Source organism: Electrophorus electricus, chromosome 10 (assembly GCF_013358815.1).
Source record: "Electrophorus electricus isolate fEleEle1 chromosome 10, fEleEle1.pri, whole genome shotgun sequence".
NCBI lineage: Eukaryota > Metazoa > Chordata > Actinopteri > Gymnotiformes > Gymnotidae > Electrophorus > Electrophorus electricus.
The window spans coordinates 1813441-1830647 of NC_049544.1; the positions used below are offsets into that span (position 1 = coordinate 1813441).

At 40.9% G+C, this 17207-nt stretch overlaps 2 protein-coding genes across 3 annotated transcripts; both read right to left on the reverse strand.

Moving 5' to 3' along the window:
- Nucleotides 1-8609: 8609 nt before the first annotated feature.
- On the reverse strand, nucleotides 8610-11375 carry fam8a1b (family with sequence similarity 8 member A1b). 2 transcript variants are annotated; one of them, XM_035530399.1, is made up of 5 exons: nucleotides 10905-11375; nucleotides 10521-10641; nucleotides 9581-9689; nucleotides 9340-9479; nucleotides 8610-9196 (listed from the first exon to the last, which is right to left on the reverse strand). In XM_035530399.1, exons 1-5 carry the CDS (start codon nucleotides 11323-11325, stop codon nucleotides 9052-9054), a joined length of 936 nt encoding a protein of 311 aa, XP_035386292.1. In that variant the 5' UTR covers nucleotides 11326-11375; the 3' UTR covers nucleotides 8610-9051. The 2 variants fall into 2 exon arrangements, with proteins under 2 accessions (XP_035386292.1, XP_026863001.2); XM_027007200.2 differs by having other exon boundaries at nucleotides 9566-9689; nucleotides 10905-11374.
- Nucleotides 11376-12087: 712 nt separating this feature from the next.
- On the reverse strand, nucleotides 12088-16634 carry zgc:110410 (uncharacterized protein LOC553618 homolog). Its single transcript, XM_027007281.2, has 10 exons — nucleotides 16546-16634; nucleotides 16033-16247; nucleotides 15339-15417; nucleotides 14514-14567; nucleotides 14314-14404; nucleotides 14188-14225; nucleotides 13963-14050; nucleotides 12999-13088; nucleotides 12842-12889; nucleotides 12088-12731 (listed from the first exon to the last, which is right to left on the reverse strand). Exons 2-10 carry the CDS (start codon nucleotides 16238-16240, stop codon nucleotides 12582-12584), a joined length of 846 nt encoding a protein of 281 aa, XP_026863082.1. The 5' UTR covers nucleotides 16241-16247; nucleotides 16546-16634; the 3' UTR covers nucleotides 12088-12581.
- Between the last annotated feature and the right edge of the window lie 573 nt (nucleotides 16635-17207).

Below are 17207 nucleotides of genomic sequence, written 5' to 3' on the forward strand. Positions count from 1 at the left end.
TGATACAGAGCCAGGCTTTATTATTAAAAATATAAATAATTAATAAGAGTTAAATGTGTACCTGTGTGCACTCACAAGTAAACACATAAATGACAAAGAAAAAATCAGATTCATAGAACAAGTTTTAAATCCCCAATGAGTCACATCACATCACTCTAGTCCAATATTAGGTCCTGTTTCATTGCTCAATGTCCCATAGCTTACCTTGATGTCATCAGAAGTGTTTTCCCATAGAAAAGAGAATATCCTCATGTTTATCCTCCTCAGCACCTGTTTTTCACACTCAACTCTCAGACGAGGTGTCTCAACTAGTATTTCAAACTATTCATAAAGACATGTCCCAACTTGTCTGGACATGCATGAAGAAGACAAGGTTCATGCACTGGGATAGGATCCGAGCAGCTGACGTCGTCAGAACATAAGACATAACAAGTGTGTGGTGGGGGGTTGGAGGTTTGGGGGTTCAGATTTAAGGGTTTATGGTTCATTAGATCAACATTTCAAAATATTATACTCACAAATTACAACGGCAACTTCTTTAATGCCAGTCAAAGTATCGACCTGCCAAGAACAATACATATGGCATTCATCATTTAAAATGTGACTACCTAAGTGACTACCTGCAGTTGTAAATTATCAGTTTGGCTTTGTGACTTGATTATTTGGGTGAAGAAACTGAATACTGTTCATAGAACAGGATTAACTGAGTTTATAGTCCTCAGCTTCCAATAGTTCCCACTGTAATATAGCAGAAGAAGTTGTAAGTTAACATATAGGTGGCATGTAGGTTATAATGTTGTTCTTAGAATCCAATTGGTTGTTTAATTTGTTCTTATTTTCTTCAAGCTCCCAGCAGTCCAATAAAGATCACATTCGTTTCATTCTCGAGAAAATGACTCACTTAGCGATAGGTGCCTTTTGGTGCCTGTTTTGGTGCCTTTTCATTTTTGTTTCAAATATTTTACAATATTCTTGAAAAGTAGTAACGTGAAAGCAGCCTATGGCCTTAGTCTGTGATAGGTTTCACTAGAATAGAATGAAATATGAATGCATTTTTATTTAAAAGACCTAAGTTTGTGGTTGTGTATTTATTGTTGCTTAAAGTTTACTTACTTTACATTCAAATTTCCTCAAAGTAAACCTTGACAAGACACAGGTCCTTGTAGTCACAACTCACAGATTTACATCTGTGCAGATCTGGCTGTTGCCTTAAATGGTGTCCTCCCCCTACTGTTAGTTTTGACCCAAGACACACCTTTGGTGCACATTTTAACTTCCTTTTTAAGGACTGCTTTTGTTCCTGTTTGTGCAACACGGCATGTGTTGACCCCATGCTCAAACAAAAAGCAGAGGTCAGAGGTCACTGCATTTATCAACATGATTACTGCAATGCTCTTTTCATAGGTTTGCCTTGCAACACCATCTCTAGATTACAGTATATTCAAAACTCAGTGGCTAGATTACCCACACACACTAAACAAAGTGACTATATCACCCCTATTAAGATACTTCTCTTGACTTTTGAACCTCTGCATAACCATGTTCCTCATTCTGTGTCTTATTATTCAGCCTACCATCCCCAAGTTTTGTCTCGCATCCATGGATGGCAGATGTTTCAGTGCAGTAGTGTCTCAGTTTTAGAATAAACTCCATCTGAGTATCTGTAGCATCTCCATCACTGATGTCAAATCCCAGTTAAAATGTCTTTCTAGATTCTCTTTGTTCTATCTCATTCTGCTGCTGTCATATATATGATTTCTTTCCCAATGTTTGTTTTATAGTCAGTACATATTCCTTGATCTGATCTGTACAGTGACCTTTAGTTTGGGGAGAGTGCTGAATAATAAAAACATTTTTTTTTGATAAACTTGTTTAATATAATATGGTGCATCATGTCAGTGATACTGAGCCCTTATCACCTGATAGAATTCATGTATTTTAACTCATTAGGTGAAACACAGCAGAGGTCATACATTCCTCTGGCATTCATGGTATTTCAAGGTAGAGCTGAAGACAACGGAACATAAAATTGTATGGGAAAAAAAGTCATTAATATATTCCAACAGAGTCTACATAAATATAAGACTAGTAACAGTGCTGTAAGGCGTTATACTTCACGGAAATTAGGGTATTTATTTACACTGACTTTCACAGGCTTTCATTTAACGCTTGTCCAATTGTCCAGTTAAATGTATCCTGGTAATTGTTGTTATGATCACAAAAATGTGCAATAGAAAAAAAAAAAAAAACTGGAAGAAAAACTTAATAGTAGCATCATGTAAATGCTCTGTATAGACCGTCTATCAGTGAAAGCTTAAAGCGTCTGAAGTGTCTGGATTCACGAGACAGATATTACATCAGTCTCCTTTAGAAAATAAGCATTGGTCACTGAGCTCCACAGAAGGTGTGTGCGAGTGAGAACGAGACAGGAAGAAAGAGAGTCCGTTTAATTCAAAAGGAAGTGCTTGCTCGCTGGGTATGTGTGGAGAATATGAACGGACCCTGGTTGCCGAGGTAACATGGGCTGGCCGTAGAGTCTTATGGTACCCATTAAGAAACATGCAATTTTTAAACACACATTTATTTGGGTGTAAGCACGCATCCGAGCACGACTGTGTCTGTGTGAGCATGGCTTGTGTGTGTGTGTGTGTGTGTGTGTGTGTGCATGAACTCCAGCAGTGCTGTAGCCTGACTCAGTCAAAGAACGTATTGAGCTCACCTGGGGGAGCATGGTTGGGCCAGTAAACCCCAGGGCCAGGTGGTATTGACGAAAAATCTCCCAGAAATTCGTTCACCAAAAATTGCCCTTTAGCACCCTTTACCAAGGACTTGTGAGACAGTACAGATGTTAAACACCTACACCATGTTTTTCTTGTACGCCAGTTCACACCTCACGGTTTTAACTTCAGAGTAAAAAACTAAGGTCTATATTCACATTTCCTCTTGGATGATCTTACAGTATCAAAGTATGTCTTTCTAGGAAGATCAAAAGGAAAAAAAAAAGAACTGCTGTTAACAGTTTCTGTGAAACATCACAGAAAGCCGGATTTGTGTTGTTAATAATGGGTTTATCATATAGACCACTTAAGGCCATTCTTGTGTTTCATAAATGGGGAACCAGGCAAAGGTTTTCTTATTATTTAAGATCTCAGCATTCTCAGTTAGAATTTGGTACTCTGGTTATCACCGCAACTGTTTATCACTGCGAAAAATGTCGCGTTCTCTGCTCTCTGTCTAAACGAGAAAAGCTGGATCTTTCTTGTTAAATAAAGCCTGACCACAGCAATGGATGGGTGCATTTCTCTTGAGCTAAAACATTTTTTCCCATGTCTCACAGAGCCAAGAGCTCAATTTATCCCCAAAATAGCCAGGCCTTGCTTAGGCATTGTGCTGTAAGGGCAAAGCCCCATGAGTGGGAGGGAGAGGGGGAAGAAAAAAAGCCCATGTGGCTTCAACTCAATCATTCTACCAAATCCTGCTGCATAACATGATGCAGCTCCTCTACGTGTTACCCTCATCGGATGCAGAGGGAGGCGGACAACACTAAAATGAGGGACAGAAGAACTTGGATCTTAATTACACTGAAACCCAGACTGCTCGTTAGTGATTTTTGCCTACTGTTTGCCACGAGTCAAACAAGAGCCCCTTAATCTGCAGGTCTGGCAACCAGCAGTGCTCCGTAACGAGCCCGAGGATGAGGGCACCTCTGCTCCTGCCAACCGGTTGGCAGCCAAACAGGAAGGAAGCAAAGAGTCATGCTCAAAGATCCGATCTGACCGAATGTAGCATGTCCACTTTGTACCCGGTGAACTTTTCAGAGAAATCCTTAGCTTTCTTAGAAACGGGGAGCGATGTGTGACCTTTTCAGAAGACCACGTCTGACCCATTCTCAAATGCAAACATGGAGGAACACAGCAGACTTTAAAGCGTTAAGCTACTACACGGTCTATAGTGTAAAATGAACGATGTCTCTTTAAACAACCACAGCATCCTACACAGGTCACATCATCTCTGTTGCTTGACAACAGCTTTCTCCACACATGTAAGTGATTACTCAGTTGATTTTATCGCAATCTCCATATTTCTTTTTTCTTCTTCTACTTAACACATTTTCAGAGTGTATGGACAGAATTCTGCAGACGTTCCTGAGACCTTTTGTATGGGAAAAGGAGAACCGTAGGTTGTTTGGTAAACAGTGAACCTGTTGCTGGGCAGATCCAAAGTGCTCATTCACTGTGCCTAATTCCAAAAGGGGAAGCTGCACTAGTGTAACTGAGTGTGACTTCACTTTCAGCTGCCACAGGGCGTGGAAGGAGAGCCCCGTTGCTCACTACGGCCTTTCCCCAGAGTGTCATGGTTGCCACTCAGCACAAAAGACAGAACAGAACATTCCCCCAATTCTGGCTCACGGCAGCCAACAAGCAATTTCTAGCCTTCATAACAGGCAACATATTGAAAATGGTTGAGGCTGTCTTCTTGGATGTAGACTCTACACACACTTTACTCACCCAGTATGTGTACTGGAGAATGCGTAAATCCGTATATTATTGGAGTTCTTAATAAAGCCACTGTGTAGCTGTCTAGTTTACGGATCTGTTGCGGAGTAAATGGTTCTTGGGCCCACGAAAATCAGCTTCATTGCCAAGTTTTATGGGAAGCGCTGTCCTTTTTTCTCAGCGCCAACTAAACGTTTCTTAATTAAACTACAGACTCCACTCACCTGACACAAAGACAGCCTGCTTATTACAGTCTCCATCAGTTAGCGGCAAGAACTAAAGGCATGGCATAGACCAGATTTGAATGGAAACTCGTGGTGCGAAGAAGCGCTTTGAAATCAGAACGTGCAAGCAGACATGCACCAAGTCAGAGATTAGACCAGTGAGCTTTGATACAGCCGTGGTTACATATTTCTTCCTCTTAAGGTAATACTTCATTCAGGGATGATAATAATGAGATTAATGATGGAAAGCTGGTGTAACAAGTTAGAATTATAATCTCTGAGGTTGGTATCACCTACAACACCCTTCAAAATGTAATCCATACAGTGTGGGTCTGTGATTATGATTATTAGGCATTGTACCAAACTTATCAGTGCTGAACACCACATCCCGAAGCATGTCAATCCAGAACCTCTAGTGCAATACACAAATACACAATGTAATTAGGAAATTCACATGCTTGTACCAGAACGGCTCCCTCAGATGTCAGTTCATCTGGTCCATCACTGAATGTTGCCTAAGAAATGAAGGTAAAACAGGTTGAACCCATTTCTAAATCTAAATCGATTTATGCATATCATATATATGGATGATGCAGGGCATTCTAGGAACATATCGAAACAAATCAAGACCCAAAGCTGAAGTACAGGATACACAGTAAGTAGAGAATGATTTAATTTAAAAATCCAAGCACAAGTTTAAATGTCAACCTACTAAATAACGCAAATCTGTCAAGGTCACGAAGCAAATGCAAGGACGAGATTAAACAATGGGAGCATCTTAAGGCAGATTGCATTCATGTGCTATTGTATACTCATGCGTAAGAAGCTTTCCCTGGTGTGCAGGGCTCATCCCAGTAGCATAGGGTGGCCCCAGTAAACCCAGTTTGTGAAGCTAATTCTTTTTTACCATCATGAGGCTGCGTGCTGCATTCTCATGACATTATACACAAAACCCTGTCGGGAGGAAACGTGCCTACAAAGGAAAGTAGGCCATGGTGGATTAAAATTATGGCGTGAGAAGAGGTCACATGTTCACTGTTTGGAGCTGGGAATATTCATCCACTGCTGTCCATCTTCCTCGAGGGTACAAGGTCCTCCTTTTCGTTCTCCGAGTGTGTTTCAGTCTTTGGTGGTGAACCAGTTCCTCTTCCCTTCTTGATATGAACAGCCAATCGGGACCCTCCAGTGCCAGTCACTATGGGCTCTGATTGGCTGAAAATGACATCATTACTACAACAAGTCTGATACTTCATCAATTAATGTGGGAGCGCTGCACAATGAGCCAATGAGGCTGTTCTGAGGGAGCCCTTGACAACACACAGCCACCCTGGCTGGCTGTCCTTTCTTTCCTTCATCCCACAGACCACTCAGACATCTTTATTTTCTCACGGTCCCATGCAAACACAGCGGTGTATGTGCAGGCAGAGGCGTGCGCTTGGGAGTGCGCACACGTGCACACCCATCTTACACAATGCAAACAATGCATTCAAGGCATGAATGAAAGTGCACTGAGATTTGAAAACTGAGCACTAGAAATTTTGCTACATGCATGTAGGCTAACAGATAAAGGACAGGCAAAAACACATACTAGAAAAATGCACCTGCACATAAGTGGTTGAAAACCAGCATGTATTGGCCATTGATTGTGGCTTGATTTGATTGCAGCTCTGGTCACATCAAACCAAACCACAGAGAATACTAGTGGTTCTCTGAAGGTCTTCCTATTTACAGAACACATTTCCACCTCACTAACTGTTTTCTTATTTAAGGATAAACTCTAGACACCAAAACATGAATTTGCTTCCCACCGAATAACAGCACATGCAACTGCCACAGCAGTTCGGTGTCGGATAGACGCAGGGCAGGCAGAGCAGAGTCAAGACCTGCTCATGCGTTGCGTTTATGAAGACAGTGGGGTGATAGTGACAGGGTGTTAACAGGAAGTGGACAGAGAGAGAGAGCGAGAGATCTGTGGGGAGAGGGGGTCTGTTATGAGGGAGAACCATCTGTCTCTGTCAGCTTTCCTTTGCGTGTTGTTGAGACCCAACACAATAAGTGCATGCAAGAGAAAGCCCAGTCTCTGATAAGGCCTCCAACAAAATGAGACTGGACACATCTTCACAGACATGCTTAACGGAACAGTACCAAAGAGCAGGTCATGTCAACCTAATAGATTTGTCCTAAAATCACGGGTTTGCACGTGTCCCTGAATCTGCACAGTGTCACATTATATGGTACCATTTCTAATGCTTGCTGTTTAATGTGTCAACAGTTATGATAATGATTAATGGAAATACACATGCACCCCAGTAAATCTGCCATGTGACATGTTGGCACATGGCTGCGTTTACTATTGGTAGTAGTCACTGGAAGATAAAGCTAGCTGATGTGGCAAGATGGGAACATAAAGGAATCTTTAGCATTCTTACCCCATCTACTGGTGAACTAGGCTCTCTGATTAAAGAAAACACTACATTCTATACTTGGCATACTACAGACTGTAGCATGGGATGTACAATGGAGTTTTAACTGCCCTTTCAAATCTGTTGAATAAGGAAGGTTATTCTGTTTCAAGAAACAAGACCAATTACAGGGCAACCTGTATCAGATTTTTAAAATAACTGCAATTATACAGTGTAGCAGAACCAACTGAGCATTTTTAAAGAACATGATATAATTTAAGATCGAAAAAGTTTTGCATCATTCGTAACCCACTGGAGACACCTCTTACATCACCAGCTTACATCAGCTCACCTTTAATTAACACATACTAGCATTGCATAATTTCAGGTTTAAATATTACTAACCTTGTGTCATTTCAGGTTTAGTTAATACACTCCAGCCTCCTTTACAAAGTGTTTAACTTCCTGTTATGCAGATCAAATATTCCTGGAGTTAGGGCAGGAACACTGATTCTTTATTTCACAGTTGAGAAATATTGGTGTAAACCTTGGCCGATCAGATCAACAGTAAGGTCTGACCCTTCGGAAACTGCTCTGTGTGATTTATCCATTGAAGGCTGCAAACCGTGACATAACCACCACTAATCGAGACTATTTTCTGTCCTGGCTTCAAGATGGTAGAATGAACTCCCACTTGCTGTCCAGACAGCAGTCCCTTGCAGTCTTTAAACGCAGACTGAAGACCCGTCTATTTGCAGAATATTTAAAGGACAACTGACGCTGCTCCCATATTGACTAATTTAGTACTTATTGTAGAGTATTGTTTATGTTGTTTAACAAACTCTAGCACTTACTGTATATTGTACTTATCATTGTTTAAGACAGACCTTATGTATTTTGCACTTCTAGGTATCAGCATTCATCCCTGTATTCTACAGTATTCTAGTTCATTGGTATGTTGGAGTCGAACCTACTGTACTTGGATATATTCTATGAGTAAATGACAAAGCACGTTTGTAAGTCGCTCTGGATAAGAGAATCTGCCAAATACCGTAAATGTAAAATGTAAACTGTAATGACATACATGGGCCATGAGGCATATTTTGGACTCCACAGCAGAGATTTGCTTCACCATGCGGGTTTCACTCAATTCCAGATGGCACTGGAAAACTTAGAAGGGTTAGAAGACCAAGAAGTGTGCATATATTTCATTTAATATATATTATTAAATTAACCAGTACTAAATGTACAAAAGGTGTGAATTTGGTTATACTGTAGTGATGACTTTTTGCCAGGTTGCTGTGATGAAGATTTTCGTCAGGACTACTGCATTCTAAAAGGAATCCAACACCTAGAGTGTTACTTTGACCTTTTGACCTGAGGAAGCCATGCATGGTGCTTGTGTGCAAACAAAAAAAAAAGCATACCATTCTGATAACTTCAAAAGAAAAATAATAATTAAACAAACAACAAAAACACAAGGGCCATACTTTTTTGGAAAATGTTTAACTGGACAAAACAATTCATCAGTTTCAGATACAGGATGGGTCCTGATTGTAATTAAAATTACAATGCAATTCTGACTGGCTTGGTTATGACTGTGTATCTGTGTCCCAAAAGCTAGCACAGGTAAAGTATATGTGAACTTCAGAAATATTTAGAGCTGTTCATGCAGTTTATTCATGGTGGAAAAAAAAAGTTTATTCAGTGCGGGGAAAAAAAAAAAGACTTTTATCGCAGTAACCTGGGCTTTAAAGAGTTCTCGCACTGGAAACACAGAGCGAAAAACACTTGAGGTTTAACAGGTTTCTGCTTTAAAGAAGCGTTCCTGATTTTGTTGCAGTTCATATCTGTTCTCTTGTCTGGAGGTTTAACCTCAGAATGTGGTTGTTTTTTTCCGCTTTCGCGTGCGACCACGGCTGGTCGGGATCATCTGAGCCTGTTCCTCTTGACCACAATAGTCCCCGCCACAATGTCGTACACAGTCCTGTTGTGCTGGAAAAACAGGAGCGTGATGAACGCTGGGAAGAAGAAGGCAATGGAGAAGTTCTTGTTCAAGGCTCGCACTGCAGATCTAAAAGGAAAGGCACGTGAACACGGTGTCAAAGAAACCCACATGCTTTCAAGAATAACGTAGCTCTTGGCAGTAAAGTGCTGTTGTTCACTTTATCACCACAGCAACAACTCCCTGATTTGCATAAAAAGGTCAGCACTTACGCAGACAGGCTGACATTGGTCGCCGGCACGACGCGAACACGGTTGGGCTGCGTCAGGACCGCAGTGTCGCACGTGACCACCCGAAGGCCAATCAGGAACTTACCCGGAGTGGCTCCGCCGGCGCCCCATATACATACGATCTGAAACATGATTCACACGTGTTCAAATAATCCAGCCTGCCAGGTTCTCACTGCACCCGTTGTGTGACGGATGCGTAGGAGTCGACCTCGTAGAAGCACACCAGTATCCGGTACACCAGGGCCACCAGCATCATCTTTCGCAGCTCCTCCATTGATGTGTCTTCATCCATCTCTTCCACAACGAAGTGCAGGGCAAACTTCGATAGGTCCCTATAAAATATCGGCGTTTCTAAAAACCCACTTATTTCAAACAAATAACTTGGATAACAACTAAGTACTTCAAGTCTGCGTAAAGGTTGTGTATAATGCACCCCAAAGCAGCCGTGGTCCAAACACACAGGTTAAACAGGTACAGCGCTCAGAGGAGTTCCTGTTGTGAGTTTAGTTCACATCTGTTCTCTTCTCTGGAGGTTCATCCCCAACAGGTTTTTGCTCATTTGCATATGACCATTACTGTGATTTACATTTATGACATTTAGCTGATACTTTTATACAAAAAAAGCTTACAATTATGTCTGAGTACAACTTGAGCAGCTGAGGGTTAAGGGTCCTGCTCAGGGGCCCAACAGGGGCAAGCTGGTGGGGCTTGAACAAGCAACCTTCTGAGTAGGGGTCAAGCACCTTAAGTACTAAGCTACTGCTTCCATTTAACATTGCCTATACTGATACTGCTCTACTATTCCGAAAACGCTCTACGTAGCAGCGATTCAAAACAAACAGGCCATGATTTATTTGCTTTTGCTAAGCCCTGCCAGACTTGGTGTCTCTCCCCCTCCCTTGAGTCCCACACCCTCCATGCAACGTTTTCTCCAAAGCCCCACCCTCTAAAGGACGATCATCAGAACATTTTTCCCCTCAGAGCAACTATTTTACTGACTGCTATTAGAGTTTGAAGTTGAGCAGTTTTTTTTTTTGTTGTTTGTTTGTTTTTTTACATCAAGCATAATTGTGTAAATGCTAAGGGAATTGCTAATGTCGTCATCTCATACAAAATTGTACAGAATTATTTGAAAAGAATATTTGAAAAAATGTACGACTCACTTCATTCCACTCATGTACATTATACTGAGAATGACGGCTGCTTTTATGAAGAAAAGAAGGAAGAAATCCAGCATCTCCGCCAGGAACCGTTGGAAAGGAGAGGGAACCGAATACTCCCGACCTAAGGCAACGTTGCACATTAGTTAGAGGGATAGCAGCGCTGCATTGCATTGCCCAGCTAAACTGTAGGCTACACGTTTACGTGCAGGCACCTTGCTGCCCGCCACCCAGATGTGACTGGTGGTGCGAAACTAGCTGCCAGTACAATCGCGATGCACTCGCTGGCCTGAAATTAAGAGCTAAATAGGCCCGCTAACGCTACCCATTTGAAAAGAGGGGGAACATGAAATATAGGAGTAAAATGAACTCATGTGACTTATTTACCTGGCGGTTGCGTATTTCCGTGCTGCTGTTGTGTGAACTGCGCAGGTGGAATATCAGGAACTTCTCGGGGCCTCGCGCTACTGGGAGACGTTGTCGCGGGCGCAGGGACGGAAGGTGCAGCGAATCCCCACGAGCGCTCGACCCAGCCGCGCGGGTCTGCGTTCGTCCACTCGAGCCCCCGTGTCGGCGCCCCCGGCGCTGCGAAACCGGGTAGAAAGGAGCCCCAGCTTTGCCAGTTTGCGTAACCGCAGTAGTACTGCCACATCCACTCCTGCAGTTTTTCGCAGTATTCCTTCGTGCTGGGAACGCCCCGTGCGCTCCGAGGCCTGTGTTTCGTAACGGGGCTCATGTCTCTCGCGGTTCCAGGTGCACCTGAGAGCGTTTTCGGCAGTTCATGCACTCTTCCTTCCGAATCCGCCATGACAGGTCTGTCATCGCAAGCAAGTTGGCGTGCAATGCGGACATATATACAGAGCATTACGGTAATGTGGGCATAGCCCACGCTCGGGATTTGCTGTGGTCTTACCGGGATAGACTGCGCCACCGGGCCGGTTCACGCAATGGCATTCGAGGACGGGCACAGGGAATGTTTGCTAGGGTTTGATAAAATTAGCCGTAGTTGGGGTAGTAGTAGGTCATGAAACAGTTCACTGCTCCGAATGGATTTATCCTAAACGTGGTTGGAAAATCATATGCATCCTATGGTATATACATCCTCTGACTGACCAATAATAGCAAACAAATGTAGTTGATTTTAACTTTAATTTGCTATATAAAAAACCTAGGTGTAGCTTAAAGGAAGCCTTAAGAAATGACGTATCAAACATTTGGCCCGGCACCACAATCCGTAAGCAAAGGTTAGACAGCGTATGAAATCTGTATTGTTTGTTTGTTTGCTGTTATTTACAGAAGTAAAATACGCTTAATTCTTGCATTTTTCATTCGTTTCAATAGCCCACAGGGGGGAAAAAAACGTATATCTGCATTGTAGGCATTCTGTAATCTTTGGTCAGTCGACAACCAGCCTAAACCAGCAGAGAGAACTAGTCACTGTTTGTCATCAAAAAATCATTTGAATGTCAGGTTTATCAAGCATAGACGTACTGCATGCTGCAGGTGAGAGAGCTGCATCAAAGCCAGACTTCTTTTGACTTTTTATTATTATTATTTTTTGTTACTGCTTCAAAACTTGTGATAGATGTTTGGTGGGCACGGTAAATGAAACGGAAAGGGTGCCCCCCGTGGTGAACTTTATAACTCCATCTCTGTGCATGATCATTTTAAACAGTAGAACGGTTACAGCGGTGTCTGAACTGATCTGAATGTGGGCAAGAGTGTTATGTGAAGGATGTAGGCAGGAAGTCCAGTCTCATAGTGCCACTCTGTTCAGGCAGTAAGCAGTAGCAGATATTCTGCAGCTCATCTGTATTGAAAGACACTGGCAACTCATATCAGCTAGCTTGTGAGCTCGCTGATTTAAAAAAAAAAAAAATTATTCTGTCATCTGTTTTCAGCTTTCTGCTGTGATTGAGTTCATAACGATGTATCTAGACTTTATTGCTTCATGCATATCAGTAATAAGGCTACCCATAATTACATAAATGTAAAAAAAAAAAAAATGGAGTAATGGTTGGAGGATAGACAGTGCCTCTTTTTGGTAGGTGCTGACAAGTTCCATCAACGGCTGAGCCCAATCAATTGAAGTATCATCAGGAAAATGACCACGATATCAATGTAGAGATTCAGCGCTGCAAATATGTACTCCTCTGGACTGATGCTGTATTTGTGTTTTTTACCTAGCATTAGCTGTGTGTCCATTACAAGGTACTAGAGAGAGGCAGAAAGAGAGAAAGATTTGACACCTGTGTTGGTGATCCCATTGATTTCTACAGGGCTTTATGGATTTCCACATTCCAAACATTCAGATGAATACTTACAATAGAGAAGACCAATGTTCCCAGAGATGCATACACAATGTTAAGATACTGTTGGGGAAAAAAAAGTAGAATAAGGGTAGTTGGATGAAGAACTGTTAATAGTGTTAATACTATAGATAATATAGCTTCATTGATTATTGATAGTCATATTATTGACCTGGGATCTCAAGATAGCACAAAGTAATCCAAATGAAATCAGTGTCCAGCAGATTACCCACATCGAACCAGTAGCTACTGTGAAGTCCCACTAAAAGGCAAAAAAGTTTGGACAGCAAGTCTGAACACTTATCTGCATTTATTTTTAAGTGTATATATATGCATATGTACATGCAACTCGAAACACAGGATATGTTTTACAATTCTAAATTTTTAGAATTTAACTATGAATAACACTCAAAACCCACAGTCCCTCTAAGCCCTTATTCTTTGCTGAATTCCAGACTGCTGGACTTAGCTATAATAGGATACGTCCTGACCAAACAGCCTCTCAGGAAAAAATAGTTAGGTGTCCAACTTCCTGCTTCTGGTGCCGAGGTAACAAAGAGAAAATAGATTTTGAAACACAAAATAATGTCAGTAAAAACTGACGGAAGGCATAGTTTGTGATTTTTTTTCTGGAATGAAGATATGAAGATTTGTGTTCTGAGGGTTTTGGAAGCCTTATATGATTTTCCCAGTGGACTTAAAGCCAGTGAGATGCCTAGTTTCAAAGCTCTCAAGCTATCAGTGGGGTAATGCTATGCATGATTATAAAGGAATAGGAAACACCAATTCTAACAAAGATTGCGTTGAACCTGCCCTTGGTTGCAAGGCCAACCCTAAACCTACCCACAGAGAACCTCAACAAACAGGCTGTACTAACTAGAGGGGACAGTTAATCTGTCCTACTGTTGCATATTTGATCATGCTGCATGCTAAAGTAGAAATATAAGTCATCAAAATGGATAATCTGGAAAAGGACAAACACCTTTTCATAGCATTGCATTCTGTTGCCAGTTCAAGTCACACCGTTGGGGCCCCTGACCAAAGGCCCTTAATCGTCAGTTACTCAAATTGTCATATTTTAAGTCACTTTGGATAAATGTACCAGCTAAATGTCATAAATTTAACATGATACTGACCTTAGATTGCATTGCAAACACACTGAGAGCAAAGGACACCAAAGCAGTGGCCCCCACAGCCCACATAACAGCCTGTGCATCATAGAACCTGAAAACAAACATGTCGGTATTGTAGTCCACCTTTTTTGGGGGCTTGTTTGAACTATACACTATATCCTTAATGCCTGTCACTTTTAAAGTAAACCTATAAGTTCTTGGTAATCAGTACACACTCTAAGTACTCACACTGTCACTGATCCGAGCAGCAGACCCTCTGCAATGGTCTGTTTAGGAGAGGCCAGTTAGAACCTGTAAAGTTCTGCATATAATCAGTGCATTCTTAGATTTGTGGCTGGTTGAACTCCTACTTACAAACAGTCCAAGGAAAAAGAAGTTCAAGGGAACCTTTCGACGTATGTCCCCACAGCACGAAAGCACCATGATGAGAACGAATGTTGTCGCCCTTTGTGAGGAAATCACAAAAAGAAAGCATTTCAGAATTGTGTGACTCAGGGTTTAAGATAAGATCACTGCTAAGCCCACTTGGCAGATGAACACTTTAGAATAATTACATCATGGCGTAATTGAACCAGTTGGTCCTTATTGTCCATGTTCTCAGGGTGTCCCTGTAAAATACAGAGAAGAAAGTGGTCCTCCAAAGGTATTTCAATCAAAGAACCAGTTAAATAGGATTTTTTAATGTTAAAAGTCCATATACAGAGAATTTTAGCTCTCTCAACCCTCTGGTCCAATTTACTCATTTATGGTTTGCAAAAAATATATCCTTTGAAATGATCTAGATTTATGCATAATTGGCTCCTAAAATGTCATTAAATTTTTATCTAAGACATAATAAATAAAGACATATAACAAACAACACACATATTGCATTGCTATATCTTTATGGAATAATTAAGCTCATTGAGGGTAATTAAATTCAGGTGTGCGTAGGACCCTCCCTGCCATATAAAAACACGTCATTTTGGTTACCTCCAGATTTATGTTCAGGTGCACCATGGCCCAAATAAAACAACGGGCAATTAGAAAAGGATTTCTAAACACTTGGACCTGAACTGATCATCAGGCAGATGACCCTGAACCTAACCCTAGTCCACTTTAAAAATTAAAGAAATTCAGCATTTTTGCCATTGGGAATGGGGGTTCAACAGATGCCATTGCATGGGAATACAACAGAATATTCTCCTTTGATGCCTCAAAACAAGGATACTTTCCATCTTTGGAATACCAATGAATTCCAAATTGCAGCATGGCATCATTCCTAATATGAGGTCACATCTTTATCAGACATTTATGAATAAATCCAGATAATTCAAAAGGTGTTGCAAAAACCTGATCAAATTGTTGCATTAATTTGTGATAATAAATGTCTGACTCACCAATAGAGGAATGCACAGATGATGCCAATTGTTATCAGCAATTGAACCATAAGAGTCACATACACCTTTCTCACAAAACCTGTACGCAAACATATGAGCCGTTTCCAATCACTGAATTCAAAGATGGAAACCTTGCTATGCATATTTTTTTATCTTGTCATGGATTATCCAGCTTTACTGTTAATAATAAAATCATGCAGAAATTGGTAGACCTTACTAGCACACTTTGAAACATATACATTCACTTCTACAATTACATGGATGTTATTAGAAAGACTTGTTTAGTAGGAACACCTTGTAGGTGTACTGATAATACTGTCAGTATTAAACATGTGTACACGTACCTTGCACGTTGATTCCAGGGGAAATGTTATTTATTCTGACTCTGTAATGCACGTTGTATATGGCTGCGATGACAATAATGGTCTGCTTGACTGGCCTATAGCCCAGCTCAGGATCTGATAGTTATATCTTCCTACTCTTTATTAGTTTCTGACCAGTGGTGTTGGCTGCATTTTTTTAGCAATCAAACAAGGACACTGACACATGAAAAAACTCCAGCAACACTGGAGTACCCTCATACCAACAAACAGGCACAAAACTGCTTAAACAAAGACATAATATTGTGATAAAGGGTTATAGTAATTGAGTTTAATAACTCTAGTTCTGACCAGGCACATACAGTTCAACCCACCTCTTCTGATGTCAGCTTCTGAGAAGCAGTTAACATCCTCCAAGTTCTGGCCATATGCCGGGGGAGCACTGTCTGGCATATCTATGTTGCTGTGCTGACCAACCTCCTCACCAGTCCTGTTCTCTTTTCCATGGATATCGTGTTGGGAGTATGAGGGGCTGTAGGCAGGGGGAAGCTGCTCACTGGTGTTCACTGCTGGTCTTTCCATGTTAAGTCTGACTAACCAAAATGAGGGATGAGGAAGAGTAAATTGAAATGGTTAATAATACATAAAATCTTATATATATATATATATACACACACACACACACACACACACACACACACACACACACACACACACACACATACACAAAATGAAAAGACTCCAGGTTTTCAAAGTAATTTTCAATTGCTGATACTTCTGTTACTCTTTCTCTGCAGTATATTAGTGATTATTTTTTTAATGTCTATCTATTTGATACTTCTTTATGACTAGATTTAACTTAATTTTAGGGAGAGTTTCCATCTTACCTTCCACACTCGGTACCAGCGCTGCTTCCTGAAAAGCTTTATGACGGGCAAAGTCTGCTCGCGATCGTTTTGTTTCCAGGACGACATGACGTAACCTTTTGCGGCAAATCGATATTTAATAGTAAGCTGAGTATCAGTAATCATAAATGAAAAAGTTTATTAGAGCAACTGAGAATACTGTTCACTGTAATAACTACATTGCAACAATAAGAAATCTACGTTTGAGAGGTAAGATTAATATTCAATGTATTCAATGTAATATTCAGTGTTTTGATTTGGGCACATGTATTATTACGGTAGCTTATCATTCATTTATTTTATCAAATAGACTGAAGTAATTTTGTAATTATGGATGAGAAATTTTCAAATACTTAGGTTATTAGCATACTAATATCAAATAAACGTATTTTTGCAGCTTTATATTTTTCTAGGCTGTCCCTTACAAACTGCACAGATAATGCAATAGTGTATAATTACGCTACACAAACAATCCTCTAGAGGGCAGCAAGTAGCCCGCTATAAAGCAGTAATTATTCTATTGCGCGCCAAGTAGTCAAGTAGTGAACTAAACTGAACGTGCCTGTAAAAAAATAAACGGTACGTCAAGAGACGGTTCTCAGATTTATTGCTATCTCTCTTTGTGGGTATTTCTTGCGTCCAAT